The sequence below is a fragment of the Thalassophryne amazonica genome, chromosome 7 (genome assembly GCF_902500255.1).
Source record: "Thalassophryne amazonica chromosome 7, fThaAma1.1, whole genome shotgun sequence".
Classification (NCBI taxonomy): domain Eukaryota; kingdom Metazoa; phylum Chordata; class Actinopteri; order Batrachoidiformes; family Batrachoididae; genus Thalassophryne; species Thalassophryne amazonica.
Genome location: NC_047109.1, coordinates 122,452,387 through 122,471,540, shown reverse-complemented (window position 1 = coordinate 122,471,540; position 19,154 = coordinate 122,452,387). Strand labels below are relative to the sequence as shown.

The 19,154-nt window shown below is 43.4% G+C and overlaps 1 protein-coding gene across 1 annotated transcript in view; it reads left to right on the top strand.

Moving 5' to 3' along the window:
• The window catches only part of LOC117514847 (frizzled-6-like), a 48,471-nt gene extending 29,976 nt beyond the window's left edge, over nucleotides 1-18,495 (top strand). The window contains exons 4-6 of the mRNA XM_034175439.1: nucleotides 7,030-7,178; nucleotides 16,326-16,709; nucleotides 18,109-18,495. Coding sequence (XP_034031330.1) covers nucleotides 7,030-7,178; nucleotides 16,326-16,709; nucleotides 18,109-18,253 — 678 coding nt within the window. The 3' untranslated portion in view covers nucleotides 18,254-18,495. The remainder of the gene's footprint in view (nucleotides 1-7,029; nucleotides 7,179-16,325; nucleotides 16,710-18,108) is intronic.
• Nucleotides 18,496-19,154: the final 659 nt, after the last annotated feature.

Here is a 19,154-nt window from a genome sequence, read left to right as displayed (position 1 = left end):
AGGACAACAGGCAAGCAGCTTGGTAGAAGACAACAACTGTTATGATTATTTATTAGAAAGTGGAAGAAACACAAGATGACTGTCAATCTCCCTCGGTCTGGGATTCCATGCAAGATCTCACTTTGTGGGCTAAGCATGATTCTGAGAAAGCTCAGAACTACACAGAGGACCTGGTCAATGACCTGAAGAGAGCTGGGACCACAGTCACAAAGATTACATTAGTAACACATGATGCTGTCATGGTTTAAAATCCTGCAGGGCAGCAAGGTCCCCCTGCTCAAGCCAGCACATGTCCAGGCCCATTTGAAGTTCACCAGTGACCATCTGGATGATCCAGAGGAGGCATGGGAGAAGGTCATGTGGTCAGATGAGACCAGAATAGAGCTTTTTGGAATCAACTCCACTTACTTAGATTTTGGCAAACAACCTCCTTCCCTCAGTAAGAGCATTGAAGATGGGTCATGGCTGGGTCTTCCAGCATGACAATGACCCCCAAACACACAGCCAGGGCAACTAAGGAGGGGCTCCATAAGAAGCATTTCAAGGTCCTGGAGTGGCCAGGCCAGTCTCCAGACCTGAACGCAACAGAAAATCTTTGGAGGGAGCTGAAACTCCAAACCTGAAAGATCTAGAGAAGATCTGTATGGAGGAGTGGACCAAAATCCCTGCTGCAGTGTGTGAAAACCTGGTCAAGAACTACAGGAAATGTCTGATCTCTATAATTGCAAACAAAGGCTACTGTACCAAATATTAACATTGATTTTCACAGGTGTTCAAATACTTATTTGCAGCAGTAACATACAAATAAATTATTAAAAAATCATACATTGTGATTTACGGATTCTTTTATTTTTTTTTATTATGTCTCTCACAGTGGACAAATTTCAGACCCCTCCATGATTTCTAAGTGGGAGAACTTGCAAAATTGCTGGGTGTTCAAATACTTATTTTCCTCACTGTAGTCTTTAATGCTCCCAAACTTTTTGTACAGACTCCTGCTAACTGGATTATTGATAATTTCCCATCACTTGTAATGCAGTTGTTGTATTGTTCATCTGTATAATACTCACAGTTACTATTTATAAAAGAACAGAAATGATTGCCCAGCTCCATCTCATATTCCAGATCTTGTATGTGATGCTTGGTATACTCAAAAGGTTGTAATTCCTGCACAGAAGTAAAATCAAGAGAGTCAGCTGTCATCATAAAATAAAAAAGAAAAACTCACAAACCAAAAAAACAGTCAACATAGATCTAGTTACATGATGTAAACACTTGCATGTGGGCCAATCAGAGAGAAGTATCAGATCACATGCAGGACAAAAGGTCAAGGCTTGCCATTGACTCCTGTTAGACCGGTGCCCCTCAGTTAATAAACGACGTGGTCAAAACATCGAAGTTATTAATTCACACATTGTGAAACCCCTTTTATTAAATGATGACAGGTGCTGACAGGCTGTCATTTTATGGTAAGAGTAAATGGTTATTTACATTTTTTAAGATAATGACAAATTTTGCTGTGTCAAATGCGTGAATCAAGAGGAGCGCGAAGAAGATCCCAAGGATTTGAGGCGAGTACGCAGCCTTGTTTGACCCTGCTGCATATGCTAAAGGACTCAGAGAGATTACCGTTCAACTGCACAGTCCCCTTCATGTTGGAATGAAAGGACTCAATTAAGCTGTGCAGTTTTGGGGGACAGTCAGTCTTTCTGAGAGCCTTGCAAAGGCCATCTCTGCTGACAAGGTTGAAGACCTTAGTGAGGTTGAATGTGACATACGGGGCATCCGCTGCTCTCTACGCTTCTCTTGGAGTTGATGAAGTGAGAAGACCATGTCTACTGTGGACCTTTCAGCTCGAGAGCCACACTGTGATTCTGGGTAGACACGCTCAGCCAGCCTCTCCAGTTTGATCAAGAGGACTCAAGCGTAGACTTTGCCTACAATGCTGAGTAGGAAGATGCCTCTGTAGTTGTTTCAGTTGCTGCTCTCACCCTTGTTTTTGTATAGGGTAACGATCTTGGCATCTCTCATGTCCTGCGGCACAGGTTCCTCTCTCCAGCACTGGCAGAGGACCTCATGAAGAAGCTACAGCAGAGTAGTCTTGCAGTGCTTGAAGGGCTGGAGGAATACTTGTCACTGCCTGGTGCCTTTCCTGTTGCCAAACTGCCAATGGCTTTGCTGAGCTCATCCACGGTTGGCTTTGCATCGAGTGCTTCCATGACTGGCATGAACTCAATCAACCATCACACATGGAGTAAATATTAAGTCTTACCTGTTCATTTCAGTGGGATTCATCATCACAGTCTGATGAAAAGGTATCCACATAATGCCTCCCGATGTTCAATTCAATTCAATTTTATTTATATAGCGCCAAATCACAACAAACAGTTGCCCCAAGGCGCTTTATATTGTAAGGCAAGGCCATACAATAATTACGTAAAAACCCCAAAGGTCAAAACGACCCCCTGTGAGCAAGCACTTCATGTTCAAAAAGGACATCTGAAAATACTTTAATTCCTTGTCGTGGTTGAAGAAACGTCCCTCTGTGACACCGGTACTTTGCACCAGAGTTGCTCTGTCAGATCATGGTTTCTGTGCCAGAGGTCATCCATCAGGTTGTTGAGTTGCAGTGTCTGCTGTGGCTGGGCTGATCCAGGAAAGGCACGGCCTACTATAGGTGTAATCCGTTGGTTGGGTGTCTGTGGGTGCTGGCTCAAGTCTCGGCCTTCAGCGGAGCCTGTCGCCCACCAGGCCTCTGTCTTTGCACAACAAATTGAAAGAATTACAGCACCTCAATCACTAATGTCTCATTTACCACAGGCATCAGATGATTCTGTCTGCATGCGATGAAAGTATCCCATGATCAAAAAAGAAAAATAAATAAATAAAATAATGTTAAAATTACTCAGTTTTCCCTCTGTGTAGAGTGGAGTTGCCATGCAACACTGTGCACAAGCTCAATGCCATGCTCGTCAGTATTTAAGTGTTCCACTTGCAAAACTAAGGGTTCTGCCTGCTTTGGAAACACAACCAAGCCAGACTTAACTGTTCCAACATGTATAATACCGTACAGCACTGATCCGAACCACTCAGTGGAAACGGGTCTGTCAGTATTGCGCTAGTCAAGTCATTAAGGTGTGACAGCTGCATTAATTTATTAAACTTGGCCTGCATATGCCAGCGTTTTTAATACAGTCAACATATGCAAGCTAAATCATCAAGGTGTGACAGGGCATTAAGATTTTTTTTTTTTTTTCAAAATGGCCATCATGCTTTGACATTAGTGTACATCCGTATTTAGTCTGCTTTGTTTTGGCAGTCATTGCCACAAGTGTGGCAATGACATGCAGGAGTACCCTGCAGCTTGTGTTTGTTACAGCAGCAGTTCTTCCTTTGACATTGTGTGGTGCAGCCATGTGTAACAAGACTGATATTTGCTTGGGGCCATGAAGCTGCTTGATAGTGTGCCTTCTTGGTATGACATGACAAAGCATCCTGGCTTGGAGGTATTGTCTCCAGAGGAACAGTCTGAGCAAATAGAGAGGCCCTGGCACTGTTTGATGAGGTGCATGAACCATCTTTGAAAACCTTGCAAATAAAGGCCTCCACATCAGCACAGGGTGTACTGCTTAAGTCACCTCTTCCAAGTTCATTCAGGAAATTATGGTAATCCATGAAGACTTTAAAACAAGACTTCTTTGAGTGTCCTGCCAAAAAAGAAGCAGTATCACACCGTGTGATAGCATGGAAGGCTGGCAAGGACCTGAGCAGAGCATTGTCAAGGTTCTCGGTAGCTCTGTGAATTGTAATGAATTTCTGCTTCTTTGAGGTGCCTGCCTTCATCCATACTTTATCACAGTTGATAATGTCAGAATGGGCTAAAAGGAGAACCAAAACATCTGTCTCTCTTGAAGCCACAACAATAGCAGAGGCTTGGCTCTTGGTGCAATGGAGCACCATCATGGTGTCTGCCTCTTCATGTTGAGCCTCAAGTTCTTCTACATTATCATCAGATTTTGAAACCTCTACATGCTCCTCATGAGTGAACCCACCAGCAACAACAACGGTTTTGTTTGGTGGAGCCTGAAGTATCAACTCTTGATTGAGAAATCTAGCAAGGGCTGCCTTGTTTTCCTCACTGGCCATGCAATTATCCCACTTCAGAGGCAGTGGTCCATCCCTATCTCTGATCTCCCGCCGAACTGGGACTGTCTTCTTGGCATGTTTAGTGCGATTGCCAGACTTTATTGATAGGTCATAGTATCTATTAGACATAATGTGTATGTACTTTAAAGGTTCCCCAGCTTGCATGATGTTGCAAATGAATTTGCCAGATCTCCAAAAGTTTTGGCTTTTAGAGGCTTACCAAGTACAACCACATGTGCCTGGTCATCAATGACTAAGGTTGCACTGCTGCCTAATTCAGTTCTTTCAAGTGTTTGAGGTCAAGGTACGTTGCTAAGCAATGACTCCATCAAGATAGACTTTAGACCAGATCAGAGATTGCCTGTCATGTCAGCAAGAGAAGGTGGTGTTGGCAGTAATTCATACTGCAAGATTTCCTCTAAATTCACATCTCTCCCAGCCTGAGAGGCATTGAGAACCCTCTGCAGGAATTTCTGTCTGCACAGAAATTTAATTTCATTTCAGTTTCAATTTATTTGGTTTATATAGTGCCAAATCACAACAAAGCTGCCTCGAGGCTCTTCACACAAGCATGATCTAACCTTACCAACCCCCAAGAGCAAGCACATAGGAGACAGTGATAAGGAAAAACTCCCTCTGATATTGAGGAAGAAACCTCAAGCAGACCAGACTCAGAAGGGTGACCCACTGCTTATGCCACTTATAACAGTTACAAAATATTGCAAAGTTTTACAAACAGAACATAAGACACCAAAAGAAGAAACATAACAAAAGAAGAAAACCGGAGAAAACCTTTTTTGAAAGTCTTTGACTGTTTCTCCTCAACTTCAAATAGAGACAAGAATGTGAGATACTTGTTTTTGGACAGAGGATCAGAAAAAGCAACTTTTCTATTATGTTCATCAGTGACAAGTCTGTCTTGAACAAATTGCATGAGCTGATCATGGCTTTTCTGGCTGGCAGACAGCAAATCATTTACAATGTTCTGTGGCACAATATCTTTGGTGACAGTGTTGTGTAGTTCTGGTCCTGAGTAATCAGAATATGCAAACCTTGCAATGTGATCAGGATAGTGTATTCATCCTTTAGGGCAGATCTCTCAAACTCATTCCAGAAAGGGCCGAGAGGGTGCAGGCTTTCTTTGCAATCGCCCATACCACCAGGCGATTTCACTGATTAACTGATTCCACTTGCTCAAAGTGATGTTAATGAAGACTTAGTGTTTTTAAGATTAGGCTGAGATTTGAACCGAGGATCCTCTGGTCTCAATGTACTGCATTTATGTAGCTCTTTTCCATCTGCATCAGATGCTCAAAGCACATTACAACTAATGCCTCACATTCACCCCGATGTTAGGGTGCTACCATACAAGGTACTCCCTACACACCGGGAGCAACTGGGGGATTAAGGACCTTGCCCAAGGGCCCTTAGTGTTTTTCAGGTCAGGCTGGGATTTGAACCGAGGATCCTCTGGTCTCAAGCCCAACGCTTCTGTCTGGCAAGGTTGCTGTCATTGTGTGTGAAAGAGTCATCTCATCCCATTCCATAGGCTAACTGGTTCTCTGCCTAGATGTCATCTGAGATTGTAGGATAAAGCACACCTACTCAAAGCTGGTTTTATTGTTATAACAGCTATGCCATCTCCCTTCTTGACAGTTCCATTCAGCCACTCGTCCCTGTGGACTGGAGAAACCTGGTTGAAGAGGCGCTCTGACTACTTGACCAGGAAATTGCCTTGATCAAACTCTGATTCCACTTCAGCTGGAAGATTGTGCATCTCACTGATGTAAACTGTGCCCCACCTTACATAGCTGGTATGATTGTGGGTAAAGATATATGGACTGTAAAATAAGGGCTCCATTGAGCATGTCATGATCTAATATATAAGGCTGACCATGTGTGTGTTCACGCACATACGCTTTCAACCTAAGGGCCCCAGTGACCTCTCCCTTGGTGCCCCCAGTCACCATAGCAAGTTTAGTGTTGATTGCTTAATTACTGTGGCTGTGCAAACTGCAACCCATTTCTTGGTATTTGCTTGGTGAAATTACTTGACCATTTGCATTGTTCATTTCTTACACTGTAAATAAAACAGTCATAGTATTCCCTTGTTTCAGTTGAACATAATGTAGTGTGTTGCGGTAGCGGAAGTTGGAATTTTCCAGTGGATCCACTAAACAGCGGCAGATGGTGCGATCTGACACTGATGTACATTGACCTTGGAGTTCACCTCTAATCTCTTTGTAAGTTATTCTGGGCTCTGGTTACCATTTGTATTGATCCATGTCTTCAATTTGACATCAATCTTCCTCTGGCGGCCACATCCAGGGAGGTTGGCGACATTCCCGTGAACCTTAAACTTGTGAATAATATGTGCAACTCTTGTCAGAGGAACATCAGTAGTCTGTGCTGATACCAAACAGCACAGACTATTCACCTTTTAAATAGGCAGGCTAACTGATTGCAAGTTTGAAGGCATCTGTGATGCAAATAGTGGGACACACCTTAGTTTAACCTGTCTGTATGGTTAAATTATTTTGAATCTTTTCTAGGGGTACGATCATTTTGTTCAGGCCAGTTTCTTTAGTTTGTTTTTTAAAAGGAGCCTTGAATCACAATTCAAAAGCAATGTCTGATTTTAAATAGTTAATTTTCATTAAATTTTTATTTATTATTACTTTTGTCAGTTTCAGTTATTTGAGTGACCATTGTTGGTCTTTTTTAATGGAAGAGTGTCAGCAGCATTGTCCACATATCTGTATATAATCAATCAAAATTGACTGCGTAAAAACACAAAGTATATAACAGCAAGATTGTTAAAAAACTCCACTCCCAGAGCGCATCGCCCACGACTTCTACTGTTTGTGTGTCTGTCTGTTTCAGACTACAGAGAATGAGCGTCCTGATCTGTCCCTTTTCCTAGTCAAATACTTGATGACGCTTGTAGTTGGAATATCTGCCGTGTTCTGGGTCAGCAGCAGAAAGACCTGCTCAGAGTGGGCCTACTTCTTCAACAGGACGCGCAAGAGAGAGTAAGTGAGAGTAAAAGCTGTTTCACACTGTGACGAATAGAGAAAATGTATTATTTACTGATTGAAAATTTTGTCCGGTGGCAATGTCACTTAATCCGTCAGTCCTTTGTGGATTTGGGGCTCTGATGGACAGATGATGTCACATGTCCACTGGCAACACAGAGAGCCGCATTCATCAGAATTTCAATTTCAGTTCAATTTGTTTTCATTTATATAGCACCAAATCACAACAAAGTTGCCTCAAGGCGCTTCACACAACTAAGGTCTAACCTTACAACCCCCAGAGCAAGCACACAGGTGACAGTGGTAAGGAAAAACTCCCTCTGATGATTTGAGGGAGACACCTCAAGCAGACCAGACTCAAAGGGGTGACCCTTTGCTTGGGCCATGCTACTCACAGTTGACACAATTTACAAAACAAATATACAGGAAATTTTTGCTGGTACACAGGATGGGAGGGTTGCAGAAGTAGACATCAATCCCATCTCTAGATGGAGCCACACTTCAAACAGAGATAAAAAAAAAAAAAACAGAATCAAGCATCAGAAAGACAACAAATACAGTATAATTTGTCAGCATTAAGTAACAAGAAAAACAGAGGAAATACTAAGGCGATCACCGGCCACTAGCGCTAAGCTTCACTAAATGACCCAGACTTTAGATAAAGTTGAGGCCGTGGCACACTTTGTTTCCTAATAAAATGAATTTAAAAGAGTAAAAAGCATAGTAACCTACTATGCCAGTATGCTACCCATATGAAAGGGAAAATAAGTCTCTACAGAATCTGACAGTTTTAGAGATCATTCCACAGAACAGGGGCAAGAAAAGAGAAAACTCCGTGACCCGCAGACTTTTTATTCACCCTAGGAATGGAATGGACTGCATTTATATAGCGCTTTTCCATCTGCATCAGATGCTCAAAGCACATTACAACTAATGCCTCACATTCACCCCGATGTGAGGGTGCTGCCATACAAGGTACTCACGACACACCGGGAGCAACTAGGGGATTAAGGACCTTGCCCAAGGGCCCTTAGTCTCAAAGTCGTTGCTCCTTTGCGTTGAAAGGAGCAACGACTCTAAGCTCCCCACGGATGACCGAACCTCTCACCCTATCTCTAAGGGAGACACCAGCCACCCTCCTGAGGAAGCCCAATTCAGCCGCTTGTACCTGCCCATCTAGTTCTTTCGGTCATGACGATAGGTGAGAGTAGGAACGAAGATTGACCAGTAGATCGAGAGCTTGGCCTTTTAGCTCCCTTTTCATCACAGCAGTATGGTAGAGCGAATGCAATACCGCCCCTGCTGCACCGATTCTCCGGCCAAGCTCCCACTCCATCATTCCCTCACTTCTGAACAAGACCCTGAGGTACTTGAACTCCTTCACTTGGAGCAAGGCCTCATTCCCTACTCGGAGTAGGCAATCCATTGGTTTCCTGCTTAGAACCATGGCCTCAGATTTAGAGGTGCTGATCCTCATCCCAGCTGCTTCACACTCGGCTGCGAACCAATTCACTGAGTGTTGGAGGTCACCAGCCAATGAAGCCAATAGGACCACATCATCTGCAAAAAGCAGTGATGAGACCCTGAGCCCACCAAACTGGAAACCCTCCTCCCCTGACTACGCCTCGATATCCTGTCCATGAATATCACAAACAGGATTGGTGACAAGGCGCAGCCCTGGCGTAGGCCAGCCTCCACTGAAAACAAGTCCGACTTACTGCCGAGCATCTGAACACAGCTCTCACTTTGCGAGTCCAGAGATTGCATGGCCCTAAGAAGGGACCCCCTTACTCCATACTCCCGCAGCACCTCCCACAGTATCTCCCGGGGTACCCAATCATATGCTTTTTCCAAGTCCACAAAACACATGTAGACTGGGTGGGCATACTCCCAGGGGCCTTGCCACTGCGGAGTTGTTTGACTACCTCAGTGACTTCCACCAGGGAAATTGATGAAAATCCTCCATCAGCTTCCAGCTCTGCCTGTAGTATAGAGGGCGCTCTGGTCTGATGCAGGAGTTCCTCAAAGTGTTCTTCCAGCACCAGATTATATCCTCAGTTGAGGTCAACAGAGTCCCATCCTTACTGTAGACAGCTTGGATGGTTCCCCGTTTTCCTCTCATGAGGTGCTTCACGGTCCGCCATAAGCACCTTGGTGCCGACCCAAAGTCGGCACCAAGGTTGCTCCGAACTCCTCCCTCACCCGCTGGTTTGCCTCCCCCACAGCAGGGGCTGCTGCCCTTTGGGCCTGTCGGTACCTTGCAACTGCCTCTGGAGTCCTCCAAGATAACATATCCCGGACTTCGCCTTCAGTCAGATGGTTTCCCTGACCACCGGTGTCAGCCACAGTGTTTGAGGGTTGCCACCCCTTGAGGCACCTAAGACCTTCAGGCCACAGCTCCCCGCTGCGGCTTCAGCAATGGAAGCTTTGAACATCGCCCATTCTGGTTCAATGCCCCCAATTTCCACAGGGATGCTGCAGAAGCTCTGCCGGGGGTGTGAGTTGAAGCTCTGTTGGACAGTGGGCTTCTCCAGACGTTCCCAGTTCACCCAAACTATCTGTTTGGGCTAACCAGGTCTGTCCAAAGTCCTCCCCCACCCTCTGATCCAACTCTGATCAGTTGACAGCTCTGCCCCTCTCTTCACCCGAGTGTCCAGAACGTGCAGCTTCAAATCAGATGATACCATCACAAAATCAATCATCAATCTTCGGCCTAGGGTGCTCTGGTACCATGTACATTTATGAGCATCCTTATGTTTGAATATGGTGTTCATTATGGACAGTCCGTGACTAGCACAGAAGTCCAATAACAAATGACCATTTGGGTTTAGATCAGGGAGGCTGTTCCTCCCATTCACACCTCTCCAGGTGTCTCTGTCATTGCCCATGTGTGTGTTGAAGTCCCCCAGCAGAACAATGGAGTCCCCCACTGGAGCCCCATACAGGACTCCATTTAGGGACTCCAAGAAGGCTGAATACTCCAACATGCTGTTCAGTGCATACGCACAAACAACAGTCAGATGACAGCGAGGTGACATTCCACACCCCCAGAACCAGCCCCTGCCACCCGGGTCTGGTCCGTCGAGGCCCTCATCTTTCATTGCAACCCATGGGACAGCGCACCCGACACCAGCGGTTCCCCCTGCGGGTGGTGAGTTCACAGGGTGGAGATGGAATGTCCACATTGGCTTTTCAGGCTGTGCCCGACTGGGCTCTGTGGCAAGCCCAGCCACCAGGCGCTTGCTGACAGGCCCTACATCCAGGCCTGGCTCCAGATGAGGGCTCCGGGCTTCCTCTGGGCCGGGCCACATTTCCTCTACCTTGTTCTGTCATGGTGTCTTGTGAACTGTTCTTAATCTGGCCTCTCACCTGAGACCAATTTGCCATGGGAGACCCTACCAGGAACACAAAGGCTCCAGACAATGCAGCTTTCAGATTGTTAGCGGCGCACAAACCTCTTCACCACGATAAGGTGATGGTTCCCGGAGAGGAAACATCACCTCCCCTAATATATATATAAAATATATATTTTTTTATTTTATATGCTGTTCAATCAACTGTGTTTTGTACAGTGCATCCGGAAAGCACTTACAGCATCAGCATCACCCATAGATAGGATGGGACGAATCCTCGCTATATTTCCCAGGTGGAAGAGAGCCGTCCTCGTAATATCTCTAATATGGAGGTCAAAGGACAACGTAGGATCAAAAATTACCCCAAGGTTCCTCACTTTGTCAGTGTGATGTATGCAGTGGTGGGCACAGTTCAGCTAATCCGATAGAAGATAATTATCGAAGCTAATGTTTTTGCTATCGGATTAGCTTTTCAGATAAGTTTTAAAACCATCATCGGACCAATTATCTTCCGATAAATTTAGTTCCGATAACTTTCAGTCCGATAACTTTTTTTTTTTTTTGGCTGGTAAGGTGTAACGGTCAAAAACGTTTGTAAACCCTAAATTCAAACATTTTAGTCCGTTTGTTGTGTTTTTAGCAGACTGGCTGCCTGTTGCTTGCTGATGACGTCATCATTAAGCGCAAAACGTAATTGGCTGCTTGATGCAGGAAGCATTGTGGGTAGTGTAGTTCAGGTTCACTTTGGACGTTACAGTGACTCGTCCACTCGACACAAAAACAAAACAGACTAATTTTAACATTTTATTTTATTTCTTTGTGGCTGTAATTTAATTGCCAAGACACAGTGGGGGAGAGGAGCTCTCATGGCACAGCTGTTTGTACAGAGGGAGAGACTTTTCTTCATGTTTAGACACTGTTTTGGATTTAAAAAAGGAGGCTTTATGTGGATTATTTATTAAGATGAATCCCACTGAAACTAACAGATAGGAATTTATACGTGTATTTTATTCTGCCAATCAATGCATTAATGGATGTATTTCGGTTGTTTGAGCTTTTCGCTCATAAATGACGGTGTATCTAATACCAAGATAAACTGTGACTTCTAATACTGTGTTTTACTGCTTTTGAAAGATGATAACAGTGTTTGGGTTTTTATTTTTTTATTTATTAATTTTTTATGTGTTCTTTGTGTTTGTGATCCTTGAATTTACCCAGCAGTCCCTGCAGTGCTTAAAGTGAAACCTGTTTATCAGAAGCCGACAGTGTAATCTGATGTGGCCACGTCCAAATCAGTATTAAGTTATTGGTTATCTGTAATAAAGATACAATTTTTAATAATTTATCAGTTTATCACCGTAAAAGATAACTGTTCAGTTATCTGTTTAATGGTTATCAAAGCTAACATTTTGGTTAGCTGTGCCCACAACTGGATGTATGACACACAAGCCAATGCTAAGTGTTAGCTTGTCAAATTGATGCCGATGTCTCACTGGACCAAGAACCATCATTTCAGTCTCATCAGAGTTTAAAAGTAGGAAGTTGCTAGACATCCAGCTTTTCACTGATGCAAGGCAATCTTCGAAGGATTTTATGTGGATGAGATTACCAGCAGTTATCGGCATGTGTAACTGAGTATCATCAGGATAGCAGTGAAAGGTAATCCCAAAAATGCTGCAATATGTGCCCAAGGGGTGCTATATAAAGGGAGAAAAGCAGGGGACCTAAGACAGACCCCTGTGGAACCCCAAATTTCATGTCACTAAGGTTAGAGGTAGTATTACTGTTCAAAACACAGTGAGAACGATTGGTCAAGTATGACGTCAACCATGCAAGGGCACTCCCAGTAATCCCAAAATGATTCTCCAACCTATCAAGTAGAATATGATGATCCACGGTATCAAATGCAGCACTGAGATCTTAACAGCAACAGAACCGTAGTGGTGTCCGAATCCATTGCAAGCAGAAGATCATTCACCACGTTTTCCAGAATTTTATAGAAAAATGATAGATTTGATATCGGCCGATAGTTTTTCAATACACTAGGGTCACGATTAGGTTTCTTAAGTAATGGTTTAATCACTGCAGATTTGAAACATTTAGGAACAGATCCAGAAGTTAAAGAAAGATTAATAATTTCCAGCACAGTCGGCCCAAGAGTGGGCCACAGGTCCTGTGACGTCGGTTGGCCCCTAGCGGTCAAACCCCCAATGAGACAGAAGCAGAGACAGAGGCCGAGGCAACTTGATGTGGTCCACAACTTTAATTTTCTTACTTTATCACTACCCTTCCAAAAAGAACAAAGAAAATCGTGCATAAAGTACAAATACCCAGAGAGGTGGTGGGAATAGTCTCTCCCCAACTGCCACTCCAGAATGATCTCTCAGGCGCCATTTATCTGGTTTGAGTAATCGGGTTAAACCATTAAAATCTAAAAAGGTAAGAGCTAACCAACTAGCTCCTAACACCTATCAAAACCCTCCATACCTTTAACCAACCCAAAACCCATTTAAAATCCCACCATCTCTAAACCTAAACTTAAACCCCCCGAAACCACCTATTTACTAAAATTCATACACCAATAAACCCCCTTAAACACATCTCCCCCCATGACTCCCCTGCCTTGGTCTATCCCAGAACCTTTATCATAGCAACAGTTTCCAGTGGGACCTCTTTGCCGCCTGGACACAAGACATGAGGTAAGGAAGACAAATTACAACTACACACCTCAATACTCAATCTTACATACATCAAGGTGCTTCCTAACTAAAGTAACTGTACAGCTATAAAATCACTAAGTAACAAATTAGCTATTTGTTACAGGTCCTTAAACAGTTTTGTTGGTATCGGATCAAATAAACAGGTTATGCTTTTTGTAGACGTTAGGAGTTTCGTCAGCACACCCATTGAGATACTGTAAAATTCTGTGAATCTAGGTAATACCTCAGTAGTGGCGCCCACCTCAATAGCAGGGTGTAGTGGCTGGATTAAGGCATGTCGGGATATGTTTAACCTAATGTCTTCTATTTTCTTCCCAAAGTAATCCAGGAAATCTTGTGCTGTAAAAGGAGCGCGAACTATAGGTGGTTGTCCATGAATAAGTGTTGCCACCATGTTGAACAAGAACTTTGAGTTGTGCTTGTTTTTGTTGATCAAATCAGAGTAGTAAGTCCGCTTTGTAGCCAATAATGCATGCTTATAGTCTAAGATAGCATCACGCCACGCAAGGTGGAATACGTCTAATTTTGAACTACGCTATTTCCATTCTAGACCTCATGTTTGAGGATGCTGACTATTTATTCGGCACACACACAAATCCGAAAGAACAGAAACATACCAATAATATGAATGTTATATAAACAAGTCTGTGAGTCCGAAAGGGTGTGGGCAGAAGCAAAGGTTATCAACGCCCACCCCTGCTAGAATGAGTCCAACAATTATAGCCAACCAGCATCCTCCTGGTCCATCAAACCTGGAAGGTATGCTGCCTGGCACACCCGTTCCTGTAGCCTTACAGTAAGCACTGCAGCCTAGTGCGGTTTAAGCAATTCAGGGTGCTGCTGTTGCTCTGTCTCACTGTGCTCCCCGGGACCTCTCTCAACTCCAACAGGCTGACCCTGTCATCCAAGAACTCTTGGCCTTTTGGGTGCAGAAGCGGCGCTCGACCTATGTGTCGCGCAAACAACTCTCTCACCCTGCCCTGGTTCTGCTCCGTCAGTGGGACCACCTGATGGAGAAGAGTGGCATGCTGTATCGGTGGGCCTTTCGCCCCGATGGCGCCGAGGGGGTTTTGCAGCTGTTGTTGCCTGCTGCATTAAAAGAAGAGGTACTAACGGAAGTACACCAGAGACATGGTTATCAAGGTGTTGAAAGGACCTTAGAGCTATTGCGTTTATGCTGCTACTGGCCAGGCATGTCCGCTGACGTGGCGTAGTGGTGCCAGTCCTGTGATAGGTGCCAGGTTGCCAAAAACACCCAACCAGCTGCTCTCAGTGTCGTTTTGAGCACTGAGTTTAAACTGTCCACAGGACTGTCTACTGATTGGGTATTTGCCAAATGTGAGGCGAAGATATCAGGCAGTCGAGCTTCAAGTTCAGTCTTAGTTGAGGAGTTGGTGCATTGTTGCAGTGATAAATAACGTTGTTACACTAAACATGGCAGTGAAACTGTAAACGTAATAAGTGAGTGATCAGAGACCACCGATGCAAGAGGCATGATGTCAATATTTGTGACAGCATTGCTGAAATCCTAATGCATCCACAATTTCCATAAATGATTTGCAGAGGGGATCAGGTCCTTGGTCCGGTGAGACATCGGCATCAATTTCACCAACTAACGCTTAGCCTAGGCTCGTGTGTCATACATCACACTGACAAAGTGAGGAACCTTGGTGTAATTTTTGATCCTACGTTGTCCTTTGACCTCCACATTAGAGGTATTATGTTGACTGCTTTCTTTCACCTGCGAAATATGGCAAAGATTTGTCCAATCCTGTCTATGGCTGATCCTGACACCCTGATCCATGCGTTTATCTCTTCTAGATTGGACTACTGCAATGTTCTATTTTCGGTTTACCACAGTTCAGCATTAGAGCTCTCCAATTGGTTCAAAATGCTGCTGCCAGACTTTTGACAGGAAGCAGAAAGTTTGACCACATTACACCCATTTCGGCATCTCTTCACTGGCTTCCTGTCCCAGTGAGATCAGATTTTAAGGTTCTGTTACTAATTCATAGAATTACTCACAGACTGGCACCTCCCTACTTAGCTGACCTACTTAAACCTACTATGTGTCCCTAGGGTGAATAAAACGTCTGTAGCATGATCTCCCTGCATCAATAAAACAGTCAGATTCTGTGGAGACTTTCAAGTCCAGACTTAAGAAGCACTTATTTTCCCTTTCGTATGGCTAGCATACTGGCATAGTATGTTACTATGCTTTTACCATTTTAAATTAATTTTACTCGGAAACGGAGTGTGCCGCAGCCTCATCTTTATCTAAATTCTGGGTCTTTTAGTGAAGCTTAGGGCTAGTGGCCGGCGATCACCTTAGTATGTTTTCTGTTTTCTTGTTGCTTAATGCTAACAAACTATATTGTATTTATTGTCATTCTGATGCCTGATTCTGTTTTATTCTCTTTGTTTGAGGTGCAACTCCATCCAGAGACACCACTCCCACAGTGGTGTCTTCTTCTGCAGGCCTCCTGTCCTGTGTACCAGCATGGACTCCCAAAATTTCCTGTATAATTTCCTGTATTGTCAGTTGTGTCGGTATCATGGCCCAAGCAGAGGGTCAACCCTCTGAGTCTGGTCTGCTTGAGGTTTCTTCCTCAAATCATCAGAGGGAGTTTTTTCTTACCACTGTCACCTGTGTTCTTGCTCTGGGGGTTGGTAAGGTTAGACCTTACTTGTGTGAAGCACCTTGAGAGAACTTTGTTGTGATTTGGCGCTATATAAATGAAAATAAATTGAAATTGAAATTCTAGTGCCACTGTCATCCACATAGAAGTTTGATGGGAATGGGCCAAACCCTAACTCTGAAAAAAGAAAACAAAAAAAGTTATGGTCCTTATTTTACAGTCACATTCATTCTGATTTCTGCTCAATCAAAATAAACGTGAAGTAATGAGTTTATGTTGTGGTTATCATTTATCTCATAAATGTGCACTAAGACAAATGCATCATTCTGCCAGAATGAATTGTGGTTTTTAAATTAAGGTTGAGTTTTGTCAGTTATGACGCACTGGTATCTGCATGGCATTGGTGCAGCTTTGACTTCTCTAACCCTGCAGTCCCATCAGTGAGAGCCGCCGCGTGCTACAGGAGTCTTGTGAGTTCTTCCTCAAGCACAACAGTCGAGTGCAACACAAGAAGAAGCACTACAAGCCAAGCTCCCACAAGCTCAAGGTTATCTCCAAGTCTATGGGCACGAGCACCGGCGGTGCACTTGGCAATGCTTCTGCTGCAGCGACTTCCAATCTGGAAAGCTGTGCTCCAGTGAATCGTGAGCCTCATGCACAGGTGTCCGTGTCTGAGCATCTGGACTGGGCCGTCTCCAGCCGAGGTTCCAGGCGTGGAGAGAGTGAAAGGCAGGGGGCAGAGCGACGCAGCAAAGCGGGAAGTTCCAGTAAGGTCAGCAGCCGGTCAGAGAGTTTGCACAGAGTCCCAGATGGGAGGTGAGTGAGAAGTATGTTGAAACATTCTTAAAATGTTTTATCTTTCTTTCATTTTCAACATTCTGAAGTTCTAGTATTTGCAGTGTGTGGCATTTCTGTTGCATGGCAATTGTTTGGTGTTAACCTTTATCAGTACTAGGGATGGGTATTGATAAAACTTTATCGATAACGATACCGTTATTGATTCTGCTTATCAATCCGATTCCTTATTAATACCTCTTGTGAATTTTCTGTGTACTAAAAGTAGGCTTTACAGGTTTTCTATGTCAACAGCATTTTATTGAGTCTTAAAGTAAATAAGTATGAAATTGGTCACTGGATCCTTAAACTCTGGACATAATCAACTCTACATGGTGGATCCTTGATCTCTGGACATAAATAGAAATAAACAAAATCTGTAGTTTTTGTCAAAAGCATTTCCTTTCAGACATTATTGGCATGAATGTCTATATCTGAGCTGATTTCTTACAACTGCGTGCTGCACGTCAGGATGTAATTCATAAAGAATGCAGGACATCTCATTTTGGGAGGATAAAAACCTTTTAGTCAACTATAGTTTATTGTCTGTATTACAGCATTTGGAAAGAGGTGTCATTTCATTTAAAGCGGCAATTCACTTTGAAGTTATTAATTCCGACCGGACTCTAACTCGACTCAGCAGAGAGCAGAGCAGCGTTTGGAGCTGTGCAAACGGAACGGAGGACAATTCTTGTTTCTTGATTGCAACAAGACAAGACTGCCAGTTAGTGACTTTAATCCACACAAACGTGACTCACGATTAACATATTTTAATGGCTTTGAGAGGAGTTAAGAAGCGGACTTGCCGCTTCTGAAGAGCAGAAAATCAAAGAACTAACGAGCCAGCGGATCGAAGCACTGCTTCATTGGTTCACGCTTCAAACTGGAGTCGCGCTGCAGAAATGGTTCAACATAGAGAAATGATAATTTTCCCGACAAACACCCTCAAAAACAGTGGCTGCTCTGAAGGACCGATAAGGGAATCGTTAAGCACAAAGGCTATTGATGTCGGTGGATCAAATCATTTCTTAACAATACCTGAAAATAACCTGTTCTCGACACCCAACCCTAATCAGGACATTTAAAAATTTTGCTCGATATTCACTGCATGTTTAGTCTGGGCACTGCACGTTGTAAACAGCTGAATGGCTACCATTTAGATTTCGTTCACCTCTAAAGTCATCCTACAAACCACCAAAATCTGTTGCCAAAAACTGGATGGGACATGCATCCGCCACGAGCTGTGCACCTGTAACCGTCAGTCCTCATGTATATGATGGGGCACATGTCTCAAATCACACAGCTGCAGAATGAAAGAATAGATGTTGGCTGTGTTTCAGGTGTTTGTATTATAACCAAAATTATCTTAATTTTGGTTTAGGGTGTTTCCGAGGGCTGAGTTTTCGAATGTCCGGCAGATTCCTGATGGACAACAGCATCCACCTCCAAGCATCCAAGACCCTGTCACCCAGCTGGTCCACCAGATCACAGAGGAAAGCAAGGATAAAAAGGAGAGCAGTTCCTGAAATGCTTGACTCCTCTGATGTACATGTTGATGTTTTTAAAAATCCACTGTAACACCACTCATACATGGTGCTTGACTGTGTCTAAAGTTTTAGTCACAGTGTCATGCACCTCCACTGTTCTTTCATAGGAGCTGTTACAGTTCATCCAGAAAGCATTCACAGCACTTCATTTTTTCCACATTTTGTTGTTACAGCCTTATTCCAAAATAAATTCATTTTTTAATTCAAAATTCTACTGACAACACCCCATAATCATTTTTTCAATTTTTGCAAATTTATACAAAAAAAAAAGAAAAAAGAAAGAGGGTGATTCTTAGACTGCGGGCACTTATGTCCTTTGATCATATTGTATGAAAAACAGAAAAAAGGGGAAATTTCACACTTTTATAGTTTGTTCTAGTAGTCTATGATGACTTTTTCACCTTTTTTCAGCATCATTATATGCAAATATTGCCGTTTTGTGCTTGTCCCACACCCAGACTTTTGATCTTCAATGATAAAAATGAATGGTAAAGAAATGTTTTTTCTAATGTTTTAAAATATCTCTGAATAAAATATCAGTAAAATAATCAAAATATAATTGGGGTATTCAATGTCATACAACTGTTGTGATTTTTTTAAACAAAATGTAGTTGTCCCACACTATTGCCGTAATTTCCACCACAACACTATAATGTCCCTTTAAACAGATTGTATGAAAGATTGTTTGGGTAGTTTCTATGGAGATAAACAGTGATATCAGAGCACATGTATATAGCGCCAAATCACAACAAACAGTTGCCCCCAGGCGCTTTATATTGTAAGGCAATGGTGTGGTGGAAATTACATTTACAAGGCCAATAGTGCCCGTAGTTAAAGAATCACCCAAGAAAGAAATCCCATGTCCATACGCATTCACAGC